The sequence below is a fragment of the Rhynchophorus ferrugineus genome, unplaced genomic scaffold (genome assembly GCF_030347505.1).
Source record: "Rhynchophorus ferrugineus isolate W39M unplaced genomic scaffold, kcgeb_rfMv2 rfM9, whole genome shotgun sequence".
NCBI classification, from domain to species: domain Eukaryota; kingdom Metazoa; phylum Arthropoda; class Insecta; order Coleoptera; family Curculionidae; genus Rhynchophorus; species Rhynchophorus ferrugineus.
In genome coordinates, this window is record NW_027472588.1 from 41,334,841 (window position 1) to 41,356,190 (window position 21,350).

The following is a 21,350-nucleotide window of genomic DNA, read 5'->3' on the forward strand; positions in this document are numbered from 1 at the left end:
TTTCAGTCGACTGTTTTCAGTCGCTATTTTTGGTCCGATTGATTTTGTTACTATATACTATCGAATGTTTCAGTCGTGTACTTGTAGTTACTATTTTTGGTTTTACTAGTTTCATTCGACTTATTTTTAAAGTCCTGGCTCTGTCGTAAAATGTACCCAATTTATGGTTACATAAATTTATATGTAATATATATAGTTTTATGTTTTTTTTTGTAGTTTTCTTGTAAATAACAATATGTTGTATATTAACATACAGCATTTTGGAATGATATTTCTCAAAACTGTTAATGTAATAGGGTAACAAGATTATTGTAAATTGTGATTGATAAAGGGTAAAATACTGTTGACTGTTTTTATGGCAATAATAGGTAACAGTTAAAAAATATTTCCATTCAATAACAAATAAAATATTTATTTTATTTAAAAAAGCTCTAGTAGTTATTGTGCGATCATTTTTAATTTTATCATGAATTAGTTTTTTTTATATGATTAGGTATATGTTTAAGTTCTATTGTCTATATTTATTTTAGTTTATTATAGTATATTATTTGAAAATAGCAATTAACATATTAGAATACGATAAAACATTTGTGGGGTTTTATTCCATTTCTTAGAAAAATTCCATTCCTTTTTACAGATCGTAAATGAATATCTCGTTACAATTCGTATAATGAAATTGTTAATTGCATGTTAATAGTATTCAGTAACCATTTTTTTTCCTTTGCTTTTTCAAAATTAGTACGTGAAGGAATATGTACATATCCGTCTCACTTTCCTTAAGACGGTCGACCCGTTATCACGTTTCACCAGTGCCTACGTAAAAAAAAAAAAGCGTCTGTAAGCGCCGAAAAGGCGTTTTTACAGACAAGGCAATGGCGTCATGTACGTCAGAGCCGACGTCGCCTCCTGAACATAATCCCAGTGTTTCAAATTCAAATGGACCATCTTCAGAAGACAGCCGAGAAGTGCTTATAACGGAATTGAGAAAACAGAACGAAGACCTGCGAAAGCAGATAGCTGACCTTAAAACGTTCGCAAAAGCCCAAACAGACGCCCTGAACAAACAGACGGAAAAGCTGGAAAAGAGCGAAAAGGCTTCCGAAGAGCTCAAGGAAGAAATAAAAACTCTCACAGCTACGATAACACAATTCATGAAGCATCAAAGAGATGCCATGGAAGTAAAGATTCCCGCTGCCATAGAAATTCAGTCCCAGACACCAGCTAAACCGACACAACACTTAGACCAAACTGAAGACTCAGAAGACGGTTTCACCTTGGTGGGAAAAAGGAAAAGAGGGCCCGTCACTCCACCTCAGGAAAGCCAGTTGCCGAAGGCCGGCAACAAGGGAAAACAGGCTCCCAAATCACAACCCAATCCGGTAGCCAAGCCAGCCACTAAATCTACCCAATCGAAAGCCAAGGCTAACGTACAGCCTTCGATTACAAAATTTGCCACCAGACCAGTGCAAAACAAGCCGACCACCAAGACGGCCCCACAGCCAGTACCGAAACAAGTTACCACAAGACCAACCCAAGACCAGCCTGCGCAGGTAAGTAGCCAGGTCACTAAACAAGTCTTAACCTCCACAGCAAAAACAGTGCCAACCGTTTCGGCGACTGTTTCTCAAAGTCCCCCAAAGGAAAAAATTCCGCCTATAGTGCTCCGTGATAAGAAGAGGTTCATGGAGCTCATTAGAATTACTAAGGCACAATCAATAGACATTATAACCCGAAATAAAAAGGACGGCATTTTCTTATTCGTCGCCACAAGCGACAATTACCGTAAACTTACTACCCTGCTCGAGGAAAGGAATTACCCTTACCATTCCTTCTGTCATCCGGAGGAGAGAGCATTCCGGGTAATAATAAAAAACATCCCAGAATCACTCTGCATTGACGAAGTACGTGAACTTCTCTTTGATCAAGGCTTCTATCCCAAATTTGTGCAAAGATGGAAATTAAAATCCGGGATAGAACTACCAATTGTTCAGGTAGTTGTCCCTCGCGAAGAGCGACAGATCATATATATGACCAAACTCGGCGTCATCACAGTGAAGGTCGAGGTCCAGAGTGGAAACGGCCAGCCAGTGCAGTGTTTCAACTGCCAGCTTTTCGGGCACTCCAGCTCATATTGCCGAGCCCCCCCACGGTGCGTCAAATGTGCCGGGCATCACGACACTAGATCCTGTACCAAAATCCCAGAAGCACCTCCAAAGTGCAGCAACTGCGGTGAAACTCATACCGCAAACTTCAGCGGTTGCACCTGCCGTCCTGCTCCAAGAAAACCAAAAATTCCGACCGAAACCAGACCTCCACAAGGTTCTGCATGGAGTAACCAAGGTGGCAGAAAGCTAGCCCAAAAATTAGCCAGCGCTACCCAGCCTGCTCCAACTCAAACTCCTGCTCCAACCAATACACCGGACCTTAACTCCACAATGCAGGCGTTTACTGACCCGCAGGCTTTCCTACAAGTGATCGCCCTGGCTCACCAACTTGCTCGTCTTTTTCCAAATCTCGCCGCCTAAGCGGCAACACTTACCTGTCTCTATAACTTTCAGCAGCCTTTAACTCTTCGAAATGGCTGTTCCGAAATCTCTTATACTGATGACATGGAATGCAAATAGCTTACGCGGAAAGCAAGCGGAATTGGAGGACGTCATAACATTCTATGACGTCGACATCGTGCTCATCCAGGAAACTTTCCTGAAACCTTCGCATCGTCTCTCTTTCGAACACTTTTTTGTCTACAGAAACGATAGAACTCCGGGTCGAGGCGGTGGAACCGCCATTCTCGTCAGAAAAGGAGTCAAACACGAGCTCCTTCCATCGTTATCAGTAAACAACTTCGAAACAACCTCCATTAAAATCGATATCCAAGAACGTCCCTTCGTGATTACATCCCTGTACAGGAAATCTTCTGCATTCAACTATGCCGAATACCGATCACTCGTCGAAGGATAATTTCCGAAAATAATAGGTGGCGACTTCAACGCCCACCACCCCACCTGGGGGTGCTCCAGAGCGAATCCCGCAGGTAACGCCATCGTAGCTCTAAGTGCAGATCTGGGCTACGGTCTTGCCTTGCCAGATGAACCCACCCATCACCCTAGTACAGTCTCTCAAGGCGCAGCAAGAATCCTTGATTTCTTTATTCTTCAAGACGTAAATCGCGATTCCGAAGTTCGAGTCCTTGACGAACTAGACTCTGATCATCGTCCGATCCTTCTCAAACTCGGAAACTGCGCCACCACTCAAGTCCCACTAACAAGATTCAGGAAAAAAACCGACTGGAAAAACTACCAATCTCTTCTCCTGAAATCCGATCCAATTCCGAAAATTAACACACCAGAACACCTCGAGGAAGCCGTACTCAAGCTAACTCGCGATATTCAGTCTGCTCACGAATCTTCCACAGTCAAAATTTCATCACAACCCCAGCCGTGGAAAAACAATCTTCCCGCTTCTCTTAAACGTGAAATTCGCATCAAAAACGGTTTATGCAGATTAGCTCGATTCACCCTTGATGCTGCAGACAAAAGGGAGGCGAACAGAGCATGCAAGAGGGTAAGGGCGGCCGTCTCGACTTGGCGAGCAATGAAATGGAACTCATTTCTCGCGGACCAAAGGCTGGATGGCCCCCCTTCCTTCTGGCGTGTCTCCAAATGCCTCGTGGGGAAGACGCACAATGTCATCCCTCCCCTGAAGTCAGCGGTTACAGGAAATTTTGCAGTCACTGACCAAGAAAAAGTCGAGCTCCTTGCAGAGACCTACGAAGCTCAAATGAAATGCCTCCCACCCGCACAGAACACTAAAACTAAAGACATTGACACTGTCATCAACGAATCCAACTCCGTCAAAAGACCAGTAACCCCCGCCTTTCTTCTCAACCATTGTGTATCTCCAAAGTCTCTACAGACTATGATCGGCAAACTTCAAACCAAAAAATCTCCAGGTTTCGATGGAATATCGATTACCCAGTTAAAAAAGCTCCCGCATAAGCAACTCGCAGAACTGGCAAACATTATTAACTCCATCATGAGACTGCAACACTTCCCGGCGTCTTGGAAACACGCACATATAGCGGTTATACCCAAGAAAGGAGCAAAATCATCTCCATCTGATTACAGGCCTATCAGCCTTCTCAGCGCCATTTCGAAGCTTGCCGAGAGGGCAATACTCTACGCTCTCAACTCTTTCACAAAGGAAAACAACATCATTCCAGATGAACAATTCGGCTTTCGCGCTCACCACTCATCCGTCCATCAAGCTTTCCGTCTGGCTGCACACATCCATCATGCTCTTGACCAACGTAAAAAGCTTGGAGCAGTTCTTCTGGACCTAACCAAAGCCTTCGACAAGGTCTGGCACGACGGATTGTTCGCAAAGTGCGTGCGGTTAGGCCTCCCAGAAGACCTAACCGCTCTCATCAAGTCCTATCTCTCGGACAGATCTTTCCAGGTCAAGATCAGGGCGTCACTTTCCAGTCGTAAACAAATCGATGCTGGCGTACCTCAAGGTTCCCCGCTGGCCCCAGCCTTATTTAATCTCTTTATTTCAGATATGCCGAGAAAAGAGCATATTGACGTCGCCTTTTACGCTGACGACACTGCTTTCTTCACGGCCGCCAGGTTCGAAGTTACAATTCATGAGCGTTTACAGAAGCAGCTCGATCATGCGGTCAAGTGGTTCAAATTCTGGAGGTTGCAAATCAACCCCCTGAAAACCCAGGCCATCATTTTCCACAAGAAGCGTTACGCACTGCGCGTCTCGCAACTTAAGATCGGCACCGCAATAATTCCATGGCTGGATAACGTCACGTACCTAGGTCTTCACTTCGACCGGCGGTTCGGTTGGCATTCCCAAATCCAGAAAGCAATCCAAAAAGGTTCGGGGATAGCAAACCTGCTATCTCCTCTGATCTGCCCTTCTAGCAGGCTTCCCATCTCCATCAAATGCTTATTTTACAAGATGTTAATTCGGTCCGTACTCCTCTACGGATCTAATGTCTACTTCAAGTTTGTTACACCCAACCAGGTCAAACGGCTTCAAGTTTTCCAAAATAAGCTCCTCAGGAGAATATTAAACGCTCCATGGTTTGTCAGAAATAATCAAATCCATAGGGAAACTGACACTCCAGAAATCAAGCACTTCATATCTCAATCATTCCACAAACAACAACTCAGCTCAAGTTCTTCTGAAAACGCGCTTGTTCGCGAGCTGGTCGACATGCTGGGAGCTTAGCACCGCGTCACCGCTAAGCTCTCCCCCTTTTCCAGGCTGAAACGACCTCATCCGTCGCTACAGTCATAACTTTTGCCCCCATACAACAGTACCCAGTTGTGTGTTAACTCAGGTTCGCGAATCAATAGAATCGCCGGGCTCTCGTGCCCAATAACGGCTGCCCGATCAGCGGGTGCCATATCCCCAAATTTAATGCAGTAGCAGTAGTGATCCACAGGGGTCAACTGTGAGGCGGTTTCGGTTTAGTGTATTGGTAAGCCCAGAGGCAGTCCCACATAACCCGGTCCAACTTGTCACTCCAGGGCAAGTCTCCGCGACCAGGTATGCGTCATGCATTCCACCGCCTGGTTTTTAGGCCAGAACAAAAAAAAAAAAAAAAAAAAAAACGTATCCGTCTCGCTTATACTACCTTTTTTTTTGAGCTAGCTTCCTGCCACCTTGGTTACTCCATGCAGAACCTTGGGAGGCCTGGATTCCGTCGGAATTTTTGGTTTTCTTGGAGCAGGACGGCAGCTGCTACCGGTGAAGTTTGCGGTATGAATTTCACCGCAATTGCTGCACTTTGGAGGTGCTTCTGGGATTTTGGTACAGGATCTAGTGTCGTGATGCCCGGCACATTTGACGCACCGTGGGGGGGCTCGGCAATACGAGCTGGAGTGCCCGAAAAGCTGGCAGTTGAAACACTGCACTGGCTGGCCGTTTCCCCTCTGGACCTCGACCTTCACCGTGATGACGCCGAGTTTGGTCTGTATATGATCTGTCGCTCTTCGCGAGGGTTTTAGTTCTATCCCGGATTTTAATTTCCATCTTTGCACAAATTTGGGATGGAAGCCTTGATCAAAGAGAAGTTCACGTACCTCGTCAATGCAGAGTGATTCTGGGATGTTTCTTATTATTACCCGGAATGCTCTCTCCTCCGGATGACAGAAGGAATGGTAAGGGTAATTCCTTTCCTCGAGCAGGGTGGTGAGTTTACGGTAATCGTCGCTTGTGGCGACGAATAAGAAAATGCCCTCCTTTTTGTTTCGGGTTATAATATCTATTGATTGTGCCTTAGTAATTCTAATGAGCTCCATGAACCTCTACTTGTCACGGAGCACTACAGGCGGAATTTTTTCCTTCGGGGGAGTTTGAGAAACAGTCGCCGAAACGGTTGGCACTGTTTTTGCTGTGGAGGTTAGGATTTGTTTAGTGGCCTGGCTACTTACCTGCGCAGGCTGGGTTGGTCTTGTGGTAACTTGTTTCGGTAGTGGCTCTGGGGCCGTCCTGGTGGTCGGCTTGTTTTGCACTGGTCTGGTGGCAAATTTTGTAATCGAAGGCTGTACGTTAGCCTTGGCTTTTGATTGGGTAGATTGAGTGGCCGGCTTGGCTAGCGGATTGGGTTGTGATTTGGGAGCCTGTTTTTCCTTCTTGGCCGGCCTTCGGCAGCTGGCTTTCCTGAGGTGGAGTAATGGGCCCTCTCTTCCGTTTTCCTACCAAGGTGCCCTTATACTACCGTTGGGAAATATAAGCACATATAAAATTAACTGCTCCAGGTAATCATCTACGTCCTTTCCCCTCTCACAATTTATATAGGAAAGGGTTCGTACATCTTCGTCTGATATCACCAATTAAACAAAACCGTCGAACCGTGCATTTGATTTTGCTAGTTTTTTGACTATCGACTGTTTCGAGTGTTTTCAGTCGATAGTTCCCAACTCTAGTCTTTACCTTTAACTCCGGAACGGTTTCTTTTCAATTCTGGGTATTAACCCAACTAATAAAACGACCCTTCCGACAGACACGAGCGAGAACAATACGCTTCCTTGAAACATTCTTGGAAAATTCGGTTATTGTCTAGTAATGGCCCACGGACGTGTGCATGTTATTATGCATTCATTCTTCATTTCATCAAAGAAATTGTCTTTTACTGATTGTATTCGAGCCCAGGCAATAGATTTGTATTAATAAATATGTTTAATTGTATTGTTTTTTTTTTATTTCAAAAGATCAAGAAAAAGTCTTTTTGTATGGAAGGCAATAATGGGTTTTGAAAGGACGTGCATAAGAAATATTCAAACGGAAAATACACCTGGTTTAATTGACTTAGAGTATATTTGATTTTATTAGTGAAATTCACTTTCGGTTTGGATGAATTTCGTCAGACACAGAGAAGAAGAAATTTACAACTGGTGGAATTGTGAGTTAATGAAATTGGAATAACAGCTTTATTATTTACTTGAATAGTAGTTCAGAATGTAACAGTGAGTGAATGAATCTCTCTGGTTGTGGGATTATGATTCAATGCTGACAATACCAAGATAAGGGGATGAGAGTGGAAATAACTAGAGGTGAATGTATCACTACATAGTATAAAACAAAGTCGCCTTTTCTGTCCCTATATCCCTATGTGCGCTTAAATCTTTAAAACTACGCAACGGATTTTGATGCGGTTTTTTTCAATAGATAGAGTGATTCAAGAGGAAGGTTTATATGTATAATACATGCATAATATACTAAGGCAACATTGCTAATTTTAGAGGTTTCTAACGTGATGTCGTAAATTAACCTATTTTTTTAGGCTTATTTAGCAATTAGCAAAAACGCTGCCTAACCCTACGAGTTAGATCAAATTAATGTACTACAGAATTGTACACCATAAAAAGGTCTACAAAAAAGTCCGCGATGGTATATGTTTATCTTTTAGGGATAACCCACATTAACCATTTTTATTGTTTACTTTTTACGTGAGAAAATGGCTTATTTACGAAGCTATTTTAAGCATTAATCCTTATCGAATTAAGTACCTTAAATACAGTGTGCAATTAATATAGATCAATATGGTTCCTTACAGCATGTAAATTAAACAAATATTTTCGGAGATATTACAAATTTAAAATTTGCGTTTAAAAATGTGTAATGTAATAAAAATTGTATGAATTTAGATATTCCAAAGATAGCAGGAAATCTTCATAGTAAGTATAGGGGAAGAGGAATTGTTTTACTCCAAATTTAATGCGTGCAGGCCAAGGGCAGTAATGAATGAACCAAAAATACTGGATCGATTTTAATCATGTTTTCATTGAGTGACATAGGCATATATATTTTATGCCCGTGCAAAGTCGGAGCGGGCCGCTATGTTTTTATATACAACGTTCATATTTTTTCTGTAGTGTATTTAATTTAGTATCAGCATTGCACCCGTGCGAAGCCGGGGCGGGTCGCTAGTAGTTAATATAGGATAACTGTAGAAAATCGTATTGTAGAGTATGAAAGGTTTATGTGCATATATATATGTAATTGTTTAATATATGAGTATTTGGTTAAAATGTACAAGGATAGAATGAATACTAACTGTTCTGATATGGCAAATGCATTAGGCATAATCTAGTGATTTAATCTAATTTTATGAACAGTAATGTACATGCAGGTAGTAACAGAAGAAACTAGAGAGAAATACAATCAGGATGTCTTCAAAAGAAAACACAGCAACGAAGGAAACAAGAACTAAACATAAAAAGGTAAATATGTCCTCTAATGAAAATAAAATACGTTACTTGGATGATCGATTATTAATTAGGTAGATTGTGTCTCCAAGGGATACCACAGGTATTTTAGAAAAGAGTTCAATGCAAATAGAATAAAATAACTCTAACCTGTAATCTATTGTGACTGTAACTGTAGTTTAAGTCCTTCCGTAAGGTTAAAATATATATTTTTAAATTAAATAAATCTTACTCATTTCTCGCGAATAAAAAGTGGATGGCCCCCTTCTTTCTGGCGTGTCTCCAAATGCCTCTTGGAGAAGACGCACAATGTCATCCCTCCCTGAAGCCAGCGGTTACAGGAAATTTCGCAGTCACTGACCAACAAAAAGTCGAGCTCCTCACAGAGACCTACGGGGCTCAGATGAAATGCCTCCCTCCCGCAGAGAACACTAAACCTAATGACGTCATCAACAGGACAACGTCGACACAGCCATCAAAAGGCCAGTAACCCCAGCCTTTCTTCTCAACCGTTTCATTTCCAAAGTCTTTATAGACTATGATCGGCAAACTTCAAACCAAAAAATCTCCAGATTTCGACGGAATATTGATTGACCAGTTAAAAAAGCTCCCGCATAAGCAGCTCGCAGAACTGGCAAACATAATTAACTCCATCATGAAGCAGTAACATTTCCCGGCGTCTTGGAAACACGCACATATAGCGGTTATTCCCAAGAAAGGAGCAAAATCATCTCCATCTGACTACAGGCCCATCAATCAGCCTTCTCAGTGCCATTCACGAGAGGTTAATACTCTACGCTCTCAACTCATTCACAAAACAAAACAATATCATTCCTGATGAACAATTCGGCTTTCGTGCTCACCATTCATCCGTCCATCAGGCTATCCATTTGGCCACATACATCCATCACGCTCTTGACCACCGTAAAAAGCTTACGGCACTCCTTCTGGACTTAACCAAAGCCTTCGACAAGGTCCGGCACAACGGTTTGATAGCAAAGCACTTGCGGTTAGGTCTCCCAGAAGACCTAACCGCTCTCATGAAGTCCTACCTATCGGACAGATCTTTGCAGATCAAGACCAGGAAAACACTTTCCGGTCGAAAACAAATCGATGCTGGCGTACCTCAAGGTTCCCCGCTGGTCCCAGCCTTATTCAACCTCTATATTTCAGATCTACCGAGAAAAGAGCACATTGACATATCGTTTTATGCTGACGACACTGCTTTTTTCACCGCCGCCAGGCTCGAAGTTACAATTCATGAACGTTTACAAGTTCGTAAAATGCGTAAAATGACAGCGTTAAATGCGACACCATTGCACCGTTTTGACGTCACAAATTGCGATGACGTGAGTTCACTGTTACTTTGGATAGACTGTATGACTCTACGGTCGGACGATTCGCGATTTCCGTGAGGCATACGAGAAAATCGAAGATGTGGCATCCGTCATCGGACGCTCGCCGTACGTACTTGCGTCTCACGTGACGTCAGACTACAGATGATTTATTTTATTTACATTATATTCTTCAAATATACGTATAATTTTCAACAACTGGCAACGTTGCATATATATATAATATATATATCGAAGCTAAAATGCGTAAAATGACAGCGTTAAATTTGCGACACCATTGCACCGTTTTGACGTCACAAATTGCGATGACGTGAGTTCACTGTTACTTTGGATAGACTGTATGACTCTACGGTCGGACGATTCGCGATTTCCGTGAGGCATACGAGAAAATCGAAGATGTGGCATCCGTCATCGGACGCTCGCCACGTACGTACTTGCGTCTCACGTGACGTCGTTTCATTTTCCTCGTCGATCCGAGGAGAAAGCGAGATGGATGAGGAACGAGATCGCTCGTCGCGACCTGAACGAGGTTCAACAACGGGAACCGATCGGATTTTTGCAAGACCAGACAGGTTAAACACCTCGAGCTTTGTTCGCTTTGTCGACCGTTCGACGGGCGTTCGCTCGATTGGCGCGCACAGTTCCTTTTTTTTTTTTGGTTTCCGTTTCGATATTGTGACGAGACCATCGGGAAAATAGCCGCTCTGGACCAGACGCAACTTTATTTTTAAGTATCCGCCCCGTTTCCTATATAGGTCTCAGGAATTTGGCGAACTTGTATCTATTTTTATTGTGTTGTTTGTGTTTCCTTAAAGTTTGCTTGAATTTTTTCGTTGTATAATAGCAATTTTGACAAATACACGCCAAAATAAAAACAAGTCATATTTTTCAATGTTTTCTTTAGTTTTTAGAACAAGCAAGACCATCAAAAAACACTTTCTGTGACTTATTTCCGTCTACAGCTACTTTTTCCTTTATGTATAAAAGTTGTAAAATGGGAAACTAATTTTAAGATACAAAAACCATTAATTTACTTAAAAAATTATTTCTATGTAACGGAAGGAAGCGGACCAACCCACCTCACTCGTTCACAGAGTACTGTAGAAGACAGGAGTCTAGTTCCGCAGAATCCCGACATGCGTACACGAATTTGAATTTGCAACGTTGCCAGTTGTTGAAAATTATACGTATATTTGAAGAATATAATGTAAATAAAATAAATCATCTGTAGTCTATTCAAAGTTTATTTGTATATGCGTCATCGAAATTTGTGACGTCAAAATGTTGCAATGTTGCCTCATCAACTATGAGTTTTAATTCGGTTTGGCTTTGACACAGTGTAGTTTTCTCGGCAGATCTGGAATAAAGAGGTTAAATAAGGCTGGGGCCAGCGGAGAACCTTGGGGTACGCCAACATCGATTTGTTTTCGTCTGGAAAGTGAACCAATAGATACTTATTGTATTTCTCAAATGAATTAATATACCTTTGTTCTTCACTAATTAACTTAAAGTAATATAAATAAGAGCTTTCAACTGTGGAATTGAAAATATTAATCAAAACGAAAGAACAAAGTTGTTGCCATGATTGTTCACATCATCGTGAACATCTTGTTCACTTCCCTGTAGTTTATTGATCATATTTTCAATAAATTACACGGAAAATGTGATGATACTAAGTTTAATCTATATAAGTGACTACCAACTGTGTCGGTAATCCCTTTTCACTAATGAAAACACGTTATTAACAATGACTAGTTGTTAGTAACATTTAAGTAATTAATGAATTATCCATTTGATTCCATCAGTGAATTTAATAACGATTCTCTTCATTATCCAGCTTATTCGCCATATTTAGCTCCGTCAGAGGTAAAACTTCCTGTTTTTCCATTTCCGTTGCACGGATTTATCGAACATCCTACCAATTCTCAGTATTTATTATAACTTACGAAATGTTATGAAGTTTAATGAAACACTTTTAATACTTCGAAACTGATATAAATAAACGTTGCATAATATAAAAATAAGCAATTTTGGAAATACCGATGCGGTTCCTTTCCGTCTATTTTACCCGTATTGTAAATATTGAACTTTGCGTTTTTTTTTTAAATTTTAAAATTCAAATGAATTGAAACACGTTTTATTGGTAAATAACAAAATGTTTTGTTTAACTTCTTTAAGTTTTAGTGTTCGTTCAGTTTTTTCCATCAGTCTAGTTGCATTTAATTTAAGAACCAAATTAGGAATTAAAGTTAGAATTGTTTCATCATCCGAATTATTCGCCATATTTAACTCCGTTTGACTTTTGATTCTTCTCGCACCTCGGAGATGTCATTCATACAACACGATTTTGAATCGAAAATATAATAGGTGTAAATTGATATCTGTTGTCTAAAAACTACCACATTTCTAAAGAAGAGGACATTGTATTGAATGGTACTTCATTGCTAGTATGTTCCAATAAAATAGGCAATGCACATCATCAACGATTCAGTTTATAAAAACGTAAAATGCCATTTTAAACTTGGAGCTTTTTTCTTTCTCATGTTACTAATTAGCATTACTCTAGTTAAAAAGAGATAGAATGAAGTCCAATGCATCCGAACATGTAACCAAATCGGTCTATAAGATTCGATTGTTCGATTGGTACCGTTGTCATATGTCAATGTAAATATAATAAAACAACTCTAACCTACAAGCTGTTTAATTAACTGTAGTTTAAATCCTCAGATGTCCTTAGCCCTTAGATGCATTAGATGTACTATAACGTTAAAATAAATTATATTTTATAATGTTCTTTTTGATTCACTTTTTTGCTTACATTAGTTTTCTTACATTGCTTTTGTTGTCAGAGTCAAAATAAACGAAAACTTAAATTTTGATGACGTGCATTGCTGTTTTTCGAAAGGACTTTAGAAAAATATTTGGAAAGGACATTAGACATCAAGTTACACTGAAAAACTCATAAGGAAAGCGACTGAAAGTCATATTCATTCAGAAAAGTATCGGTTGTCAGTTAATTTTGTCAAGTAGAGCAATTAGGAACTAAATATTGAGGAGTACTGATTTCACTGCGTGGTATATTGAAAAAATTACATTTTAAAGACCTAAAATTAACACATCTAACCTGAAAATGTATCAATATCGAGGCAATCCTACTTCTCGCCAACATAGATTCGACAAGACCATCAATATATCAGATTAAGATAACCAAAAGAAGCAGAAGATAGATAAGTTATTGAAAGCGATGATATTTTGGAGCCATTTTTTATAATTTGAAGCCCTAAATTTCGTTTATTGTAGTCTTGGTATTATCGCGGAAATGTTATCGGATAAAAAAAAATATAATTCGAAACAGATTGCGACATACTTACAAATAGAAACCGTGGAAAGTCAAAACAAACTTGTTTCAATTTATTTAAAGGACCTGTTCATTCGAAACACTCCCGAAATAAACTGCATGTTAGTTTTGCCGCTTCGGACATCTGCTAAGACCTTCATGTAAAACTGCAATACATTCCGACAAGTAGTGTCTCAAAAACAGCTGCCTGATGCAGATGTTCCGTGCTTATGCAATAAAATTCACAGTATATGGCGCATTGACAAACTTCTTTGTGACAGAAGCGTTGGAGTAGTATCAAAGCAGCTGAATAATAGTTAACGAAGAGTTATTAAATAAGACTAATATATTTATAGTTCATTCAAAGTTTTTTTTTATACATACGCCATCAAGATGTTTAATCTATTATTTTTCGTAATTTGTAAATTCGTATCAGAATCAGACAATATTTTCCTTCTCATTTTATTCTAGTTAAAAAGAGACACAATGCTGCCTGCTTAGTTGCAACGTCTAACCGAACCAGCCTGCCAAAGTGGCCCTGTTGTCAAACGTATTCAAAATTATTGAAAACAATAGTTTTATTATTTAAATAATACATTGCTACTAGTCGTTTCCGTCTAACCTACAATTTGTCCTTAAAATATCTTAAATTTAGGTATATAACTAGGAGGGCTCATCGGCCCTATCTTAGCACCTAGTGAAATAATGTTTATACATGTCATTACTGTATTTTTTAATATATGCACCTCACTACACAAGACTACACAAGATCAGATGGTTTGATCCTTTTGAGTCTGTGTCCTGTTCTGGTGATATCCAAAAGTTGCAATATTTCAATCTTAGTATGAGAATGGAGTCTTTCATGCACCCTTGCAATTCTCTTGATTTCTTGACTGACTGTGGATATCTGAAGTTCTCGATGTAGGTAATCAGTCCTATAGTATTTGGATGCGCCCAAAATACCTCTCAGGACTTTGTTCTGAAAAATGTGTATTTTATTTATGTTACTCTTTGCAGAACATCCCCATAATTGGTTTCAGTATTTGCTTATATAATAGCAATTTATTAGGTACTGTTAATTGTGATTTTCTTCCAATTAGCCAGTACATTTTCCTATATTTCAATTCCAGTTCTTTTCTTTTCTTTTTTATATGTTCTTTCCAGCGACGTTTTGCATCAAGATTCATTCCGAGATATTTAGCGTTGTTGCTATATGGAATGATAGTATTATTTAATGTTATTGGTGCTTGTACGGTCTGTTTATAGGTGAACTACACATCTACGGATTTACTTTCATTAATTATATTGTCACTTGCCCGTTGTAATTTCCGTGTAGCTTCTTCACTATTATCTCCGACAGCTATAATCGCAATATCATCAGCAAATGTAGCCATCGTGATATTTTCCAATTGTGGTATATCACAAGTGTAGAGTAGATAAAGCGTTGGTCCCAGTACACTTTCTTGTGGTACCATCTGCTTTAGCTTTTTTTATTGTACAGTAAGCTTCTTCTTGTTTGACTCTAAACTCTAAACATTCTGGTTGCAATGTACTATTTTAATACTTCGGTATGTTGTTTTGGTAGCATTTTCTGTAGTTTATGAACAAGGCCTTCATGCCAAACCTTATCGAAGGCTTGTGCTACATCTCAACAGGAATTTTTAAAAAACCTTAGATATTACTGGCAGCAGTGACATCGGTCTAAAGACTTTTATGTCGTTTGGTGACTTCCCAGGTATTGGGATCATTATAATTTCCGCCATCTTCCAAATGCCTGGGATATGTTTTAATCTAAATGCTGTAGTGATCAAGTCAGTGAGTTTTTTAATTCCCTTTCTTGGGAGTTTTTACAGTAATTCTCCTGTTATTAAATCGTAGCCTGGTGATTTTCTGGGGTTAATGTCAGTTTTAATAACTTTGGTTAGCCCTTTCGGCGTGACTAATTCAATCATCGAATTTTCAGCTTCTATGTCCGGCAAACTATGTTCAATATTAGTTTCGTTTAGTTTAAAAGTTTTTTCTAGATATTCAGCAAATGCTTTCGGTTTTTTGGTGATTGTCGCGTGCCCAATTCCCACGTAGGTCTCTTATAGGTGGACTGTGTAGACATGAAACCACCAAATACCTAAAGGCTTTCCAGGGTGAGTAATCAGTTTCTTTATCATCTGTTAAATTTCTCAGATAGACATTGATGGATTTGTTTTTAATTTCCAGTACTTCCCTTTTCAGTCTTTGGCTTATATTGCTTAAACTATTTTTATTTGCAGGTTTTTCGTAATTGGAAACAATAGTAATAAGAGGTTATAACTCCAACCTATAAACTATTCTGGTGGTATAATTAAATTTTGTTTTTAAATGTACTATAATGTTAAAATACATTATATTTGATAACATTTTTCTTTCATTATTTTATTTAGCTTAGAATTTTGTTATAGGTCAAAGGCAAAATAAACTAAAAATATTTTAAACAAAAAATTGCCCCGACTTCAAAATATAAATAAGGTAATTCTTCACCAATAGAGACAACACATAGACAAGGCAATTAATAAATATACATAACCTAACATCTATTTTTAACTAACCCAAATCATACAACAAAAACGCGATCAATATTACGACGGAAATGAGTTTAAAAAAAAACGAAATCGAGCATATAGCTGTGGCGAACGTATCCACACATACCTAGAAAATTCTATTTAAAGTCCGTATACGACGCATCAACGTTTCAATCAGTTTACTAATTATGTTTTATTTTTAACTGTCTCTATGCACTGGAAGAGTACGGCCGCTTTGTTTGTTACGTACATGGGCTTTAACGGTATTTCGATAGATCGAAAAATAAGTTTACAACACGTACCTCGGTACGGAGGATAAAATACTGCCTGTAACTGTAAAAGCTACAAACGCAGTGTATATTTCCCGCTTAAATTGTCTATATAGTGAATAAAAAGAAAAAAGAATGTCGTTATTGGATTCGCAAGTGCTGCAAAGTGTGATATTTCGATATTTTAAAAAATATATGTATGCAACAACCAGGAAAATTATCGATGTTTTACAAAAGATATCTCGATATTATTAGGAAAAATTAATATATTGGTAAATCAGGCCGAAAAAATATCGACATTCTCTAAATATTTTAAAAAGTAGCGATATTTTTAATAAACATTTAAAACCAAGTAACCAAATGCTCGGAATCTTTAAAATTAAGTACCGATTTTAAAGGTTTATTAAAAATAATTAAAAGGTTTGAAAAATATCGATATATCTGTCAAAAAAATATCGGCCAAAAATTTCGATATTTTTTTTTTTTTAATATATGCCTATGGTCTTTTTACTTTCAATCCTTGTTTTCTAAATTCCTTTAACTTGTCCTTTCTGTTTCATACATATGCAATTGGCCCCACCAACTAAATTGTCTCTATCGATAAATCAAAGAATAAAATCTATCGATTTGTCTTCAACAACCACGAAAAAAAAATGACATGTAATCGATAGCTTTTCAAAAAAAAAACAGGAAAACAAAATATCGATATTTTAGTAAAACTAAAGTTTCGGTACTTAATTTTAAAGATTTTAACAAATTTTCCAAATTTTAACAAAATTTTAACAAATGTTTTTGTAAAAAAACTGACCGATTATATCGAAGAATAAAAAATATGGTTTTTTTAAATACAGAGAAAAATGATCGATATGTTTTAAAAACAATTAAGAAATTAACGATGTTAATATAAACATTTAAAATAACTAAAAGTATCAAAACTTCTCACTGGTCATTTTTAAAACGAAATAATTGTTAACTAAATAACAATGAGAAACTAGTAGTGGCTATTTCTGGAAAATCTCAACCGGTATTCGGTAAACTTCGGTAGTTTCCGCCAGTATACGAAGAATTTACAAGAACTGTAACTTTGACTTGTTATTGTAGTGTTTATAACATAGGCCTCAGTTTCGTCGATCACCTCCTCATTCGACGAACATTTCTTCCGAACGAGCATTTTTTGAGATCTGAGAACAGGAAATAGTCGCTGGGAGCCAGATCTGGAGAATACAGTAGATGAGGAAACAATTCGAAGCCCAATTCATGGATTTTTGCCATCGTTTTCACTGGCTTGTGACACGGTGCATTTACGGTCATCAGAAATCATTTTGTGGATTTTTTCAATGTTTTCGTCGGTAACAATCTCTTTTAGGTGTCCGCTGCGTTCACCGTCTTCGGTGCCCATTTCATCACATCTAAACTTAGCATACCAATCCTTGATGGTTGATTTTCCTGGGGCAGTGTCCGAAAACTCCGCATCAAGCCAAATTTTTGCTTCAACTGTATATTTTCCCTTCAAAAAGCAAAATTTTATCAACACGCGAAATTACTTTTTATAATTTTTTTTCACAATAACAAAAGTTGGAAAAATCCGACAGCTGTCAAATTTATACACGCATCTTTTGGGGGTTAGGACTAATTAAAAAACATATGAATTTAATTCTAGATTAATATGAAGAACCTTTTGTAAACACCTTTCATTTTAAAATAATTTTGAAGAGAAAAAAGGGAAAATGAAAAAATATTTATTTATTTATCAATATATCTACGTATAATTTTCAATAACTGACAACGTTGCACATTCAAATAATTTCTTATTGAAAAGTATGTACCAAAAAGGTTCCGTAAACTAAAGGACATTCATTGACTTTAAGAAACGAAGTGGCAAAACTACTCTACTGTGCTAATCGATCGAAATCGGACTAATCATTAATTTCGAATCATCAGTTCATTCGAACGGATCGTGTCATTGAAAAATCAAGCGGGAAATGGCATTCGTTACACTTATCTCGTCGTAGAACTCGGTTTTTACGGATCCGAATTCCGCCATAGACCGATTAAAGCATTTTTCCGTCGGGATTTCGTTTAAAACAACAACAAAAAACCCCGAAGAATTACCATAATTAACTAATAAACTTTCCGGCCGATCGGATGACGACACCGATACCGAGAACGGCGCGTTCTCCTGGACTTTTGACCCTGGCAGCGCCCCCTGGCGGATACGAGTCGCAACCGACGGTGCAGACGCCACCGCCACCTTCTATACCGCAGTAGATTGAACTGTTGCGTCATAGAGCGGCGACGCGGCAACGCCGCGAGCTCTGTTCGGTCGAGAAAAAAAACACTATTTACGCACCGCGATCGTTTTAACAGCAGTTTAACAAAAGACAAACAAATTAAGGGGCGACTGCGATGTAAATATTATTTTGACAATAGTCGTTTTACATTGTTATGAACCGTAAACATTTTGTTAGTTGTTATTTATTGCTATCATTATTTCTAAAGGGATGTTGCTTTTTTTGCAAGTTTAGACCTTTAAGAACATGGCTTGAAAGATGATTTTTTTTTAATTACAATTAATTTTAGAGTTACACCTATTTTTGTCACGCACTAGTTGTGTCTGAAGACAAGTTTCCTCGGAAAACGCTTGTATAATCCACAAATAACCAGAAACTCAAAACAATAATAAGTTATTAAATTTATTTATTTGAACTCTTGTTCCAAACTTACTGAACGAAATTTTATTATTTTTAACGAAAGCTTTTAGTAATACTAACGATATAATTGAACAAATTATGTCTGCTGAGACTGGAAATACAGCTTAATAGCTCTATGTTAATTTTACGTTGTGGAGAAATGACAAAAACTTAATTATAACGGATGTCCGATTCATCAAGCTGAATCAGCTAAATACCTCGGCATACATCTCGATGGTAAGTCAAATTGGAAACATTATCTTAGTCAAAAAGCAGTATTTTAATTTGGAAAATGCACACTGATGTAATAATCCCGTACTCGTCTTGCTTGTCTATTAATGCAAGTACCATAGAATAACAGTAATTAATTAACCTGTTTGTTATGACTAAACTAATGTAAGATAAAGATAATATTTAGAAAAAATAAACTTTAACTATCCAGAAATTAATTACCGACACACCTGGTACCGAGAACAGCGACATCAAGACTTTTTTGATTTTTTAAAGACTTATAATGGCAATAGTCATATATAAACAGTAAATATATTAATAATTCATTATTTGTTGTTATAATACATTTTTATTGTAAATTTACTATACTATAAATTAATATAACTCATATAGTCTCGAAATATCGCGCCCAATAAACTAATATAGGCCCAGAATAAAGCTTACTTATTTAATATTACGGGAAAACGAATTAGTTCCGACGAACGGACACTTGTTGATCCCGTCCATATTAGGTCGAGGCCACGGCCGTCGCGTTTCGGAAAATTCCAGACGGGCGGCAACGTCGCGCGGCTCTCGGGCGGCGGCGCAAGCTCGTCAGATTTCTGGAGTGTAAATATTTGCCGTAGTACTACGACGACCTTCAGGCCCCGGCTACTTATTGCAGTGGCGGCGACTAGCCGACCGATACATATCGAAGCAAAGACGACAGAAAACGTTTATCTGGTCATTCGATGTCGAAATGCATCAGCGACGTTGCCGGCGTTCCCTCTTGACGCCGGCACCGAGTGCAAGGGAATTTTTCGAATGCCGTACATGGGCGTGCTGGGCTACCAGCATTTTCCACGCTATTCCGGCAGCTTGACGTGGAGTTTTTTGGCTACGGTCTTAGTTTAAGATCACAAAACACAGATATCCTACCAAAAAAAAATGGCAACAAAATTGAACGTCTGAAAACAAAAATGCTTTAAACAATATAATTCAAAGGTTAAACAGGGAAATTCTACAAATGAAAAACAAATCCATAAACACGGAATAGCAGAAAGAAAAGTCAATAGTTTAATTCTCCGTTATAGGCTCCTTTGAGAAAAACGTCGTGCTGTGCAACTTTTGTGGAAATAATCAAAATTATCTTATACTGAAAGCACACTTCGAGCCTTCCCTTGTTAAAATTCTGTTTACCTGTTTTATCCAAAATAATATGGCGCACCTTATTATTTTTAATATTCTATCTGGTTTTAAATTTACTTTTTTTAAAGATATCTGACAAAAATATGTTACATTATTGACGTGTCAATATCACGGGATAAAATAAAAGAGATAGCTCAAGGACCAGTACTGCCAGTACGATTAAACAATTTTCTGGGGCATGAGATATTGTCTTGGCTCGTCGGTTCGTATAGAAATATCTGAGAAATTGAACGTATAAAGTCAAGTTGCAATTTCTCAACTCCTGGTAATGCATCCCCCGTTAGTATGGAATGTAAATTATCTAAAGGGCCCTCATGTTCATTCTCTTCACAGTTTCCTTAAGGCGAATGAGATGAATAAAACTTCAAATGATTTCGCAAACATACTAGCCAAGGGCAATTATTTCGATATATTTAAAAAAATTCCAAACATACTAGCCAAGGGCAATATATATTTAATAAGTCTCTAACAACTAATCGCTCAATAAGTACCATTTTAATTAGATTAATCTTTAATAGCGAAATAAATACGTATTTTCAAGCTCCATATAAAATATTTCATGAACGCGATGTCAGTATCGACGTATTCAAATCAAATTTCAAGTCAATAACGAATACCTGCATACCTGAGTATTCAAAACTAAAGACTATTAACGTTTTAGTGCGTGTTTCCTTTATTAGTCATCACATTTTATGTTAACACGGCATCCAATTTACTTACGCATAACTGTCTCGCGTTTTGACAATCCCGTTGCGGTCAAAATAGCGATCCATTGACGTTTTCGTCACGTCTATTCTAAACGAGTTCACTTCCTGTTGCTTAACGCGGAATTTTATGGAAAATGACTGAGAATCTGACGAGAAATCCGTAGGTTTGGCAACACCGATTGGTGTTCGTAAGGTTTTAGTCAATTAGACTGAGGCGATTTCTAATAAAGTGACGAAATATATTCAAATATTATTAGGCTCGTTTACTTAACGATTTGTCAGGTCGATTATA

General features: G+C 38.2%; 2 protein-coding genes across 3 annotated transcripts in view; one reads left to right on the top strand and one right to left on the bottom strand.

The window, feature by feature from the left end:
- The window catches only part of Megf8 (Multiple EGF like domains 8), a 221,635-nt gene that overhangs the window by 132,320 nt on the left and 67,965 nt on the right, over positions 1-21,350 (bottom strand). Inside the window, exon 3 of one of the 2 annotated variants that reach the window (XM_076415081.1) lies at positions 5,583-5,646. The exons of the other annotated variant lie outside the window; for it this stretch is intronic. The gene's annotated coding sequence lies outside the window, so the exon portion shown is untranslated. The remainder of the gene's footprint in view (positions 1-5,582; positions 5,647-21,350) is intronic. 2 annotated transcript variants of the gene reach the window in all.
- Positions 3,086-5,781, top strand: LOC143203183 (uncharacterized). Its single transcript, XM_076415317.1, has 3 exons — positions 3,086-3,180; positions 3,562-3,894; positions 5,668-5,781. Exons 2-3 carry the CDS (start codon positions 3,595-3,597, stop codon positions 5,779-5,781), a joined length of 414 nt encoding a protein of 137 aa, XP_076271432.1. The 5' UTR covers positions 3,086-3,180; positions 3,562-3,594.

Coding starts and splice junctions, on each gene's coding strand:
- LOC143203183 (XM_076415317.1), top strand. CDS start 3,595: ATGAAATGGAACTCATTTCTCGCGGACCAAAGGCTGGATGGCCCCCCT. Junction 3,895..5,667: donor CCTTTCTTCTCAACCATTGT/GTATCTCCAAAG, acceptor TTTTTGAGCTAG/CTTCCTGCCACCTTGGTTAC.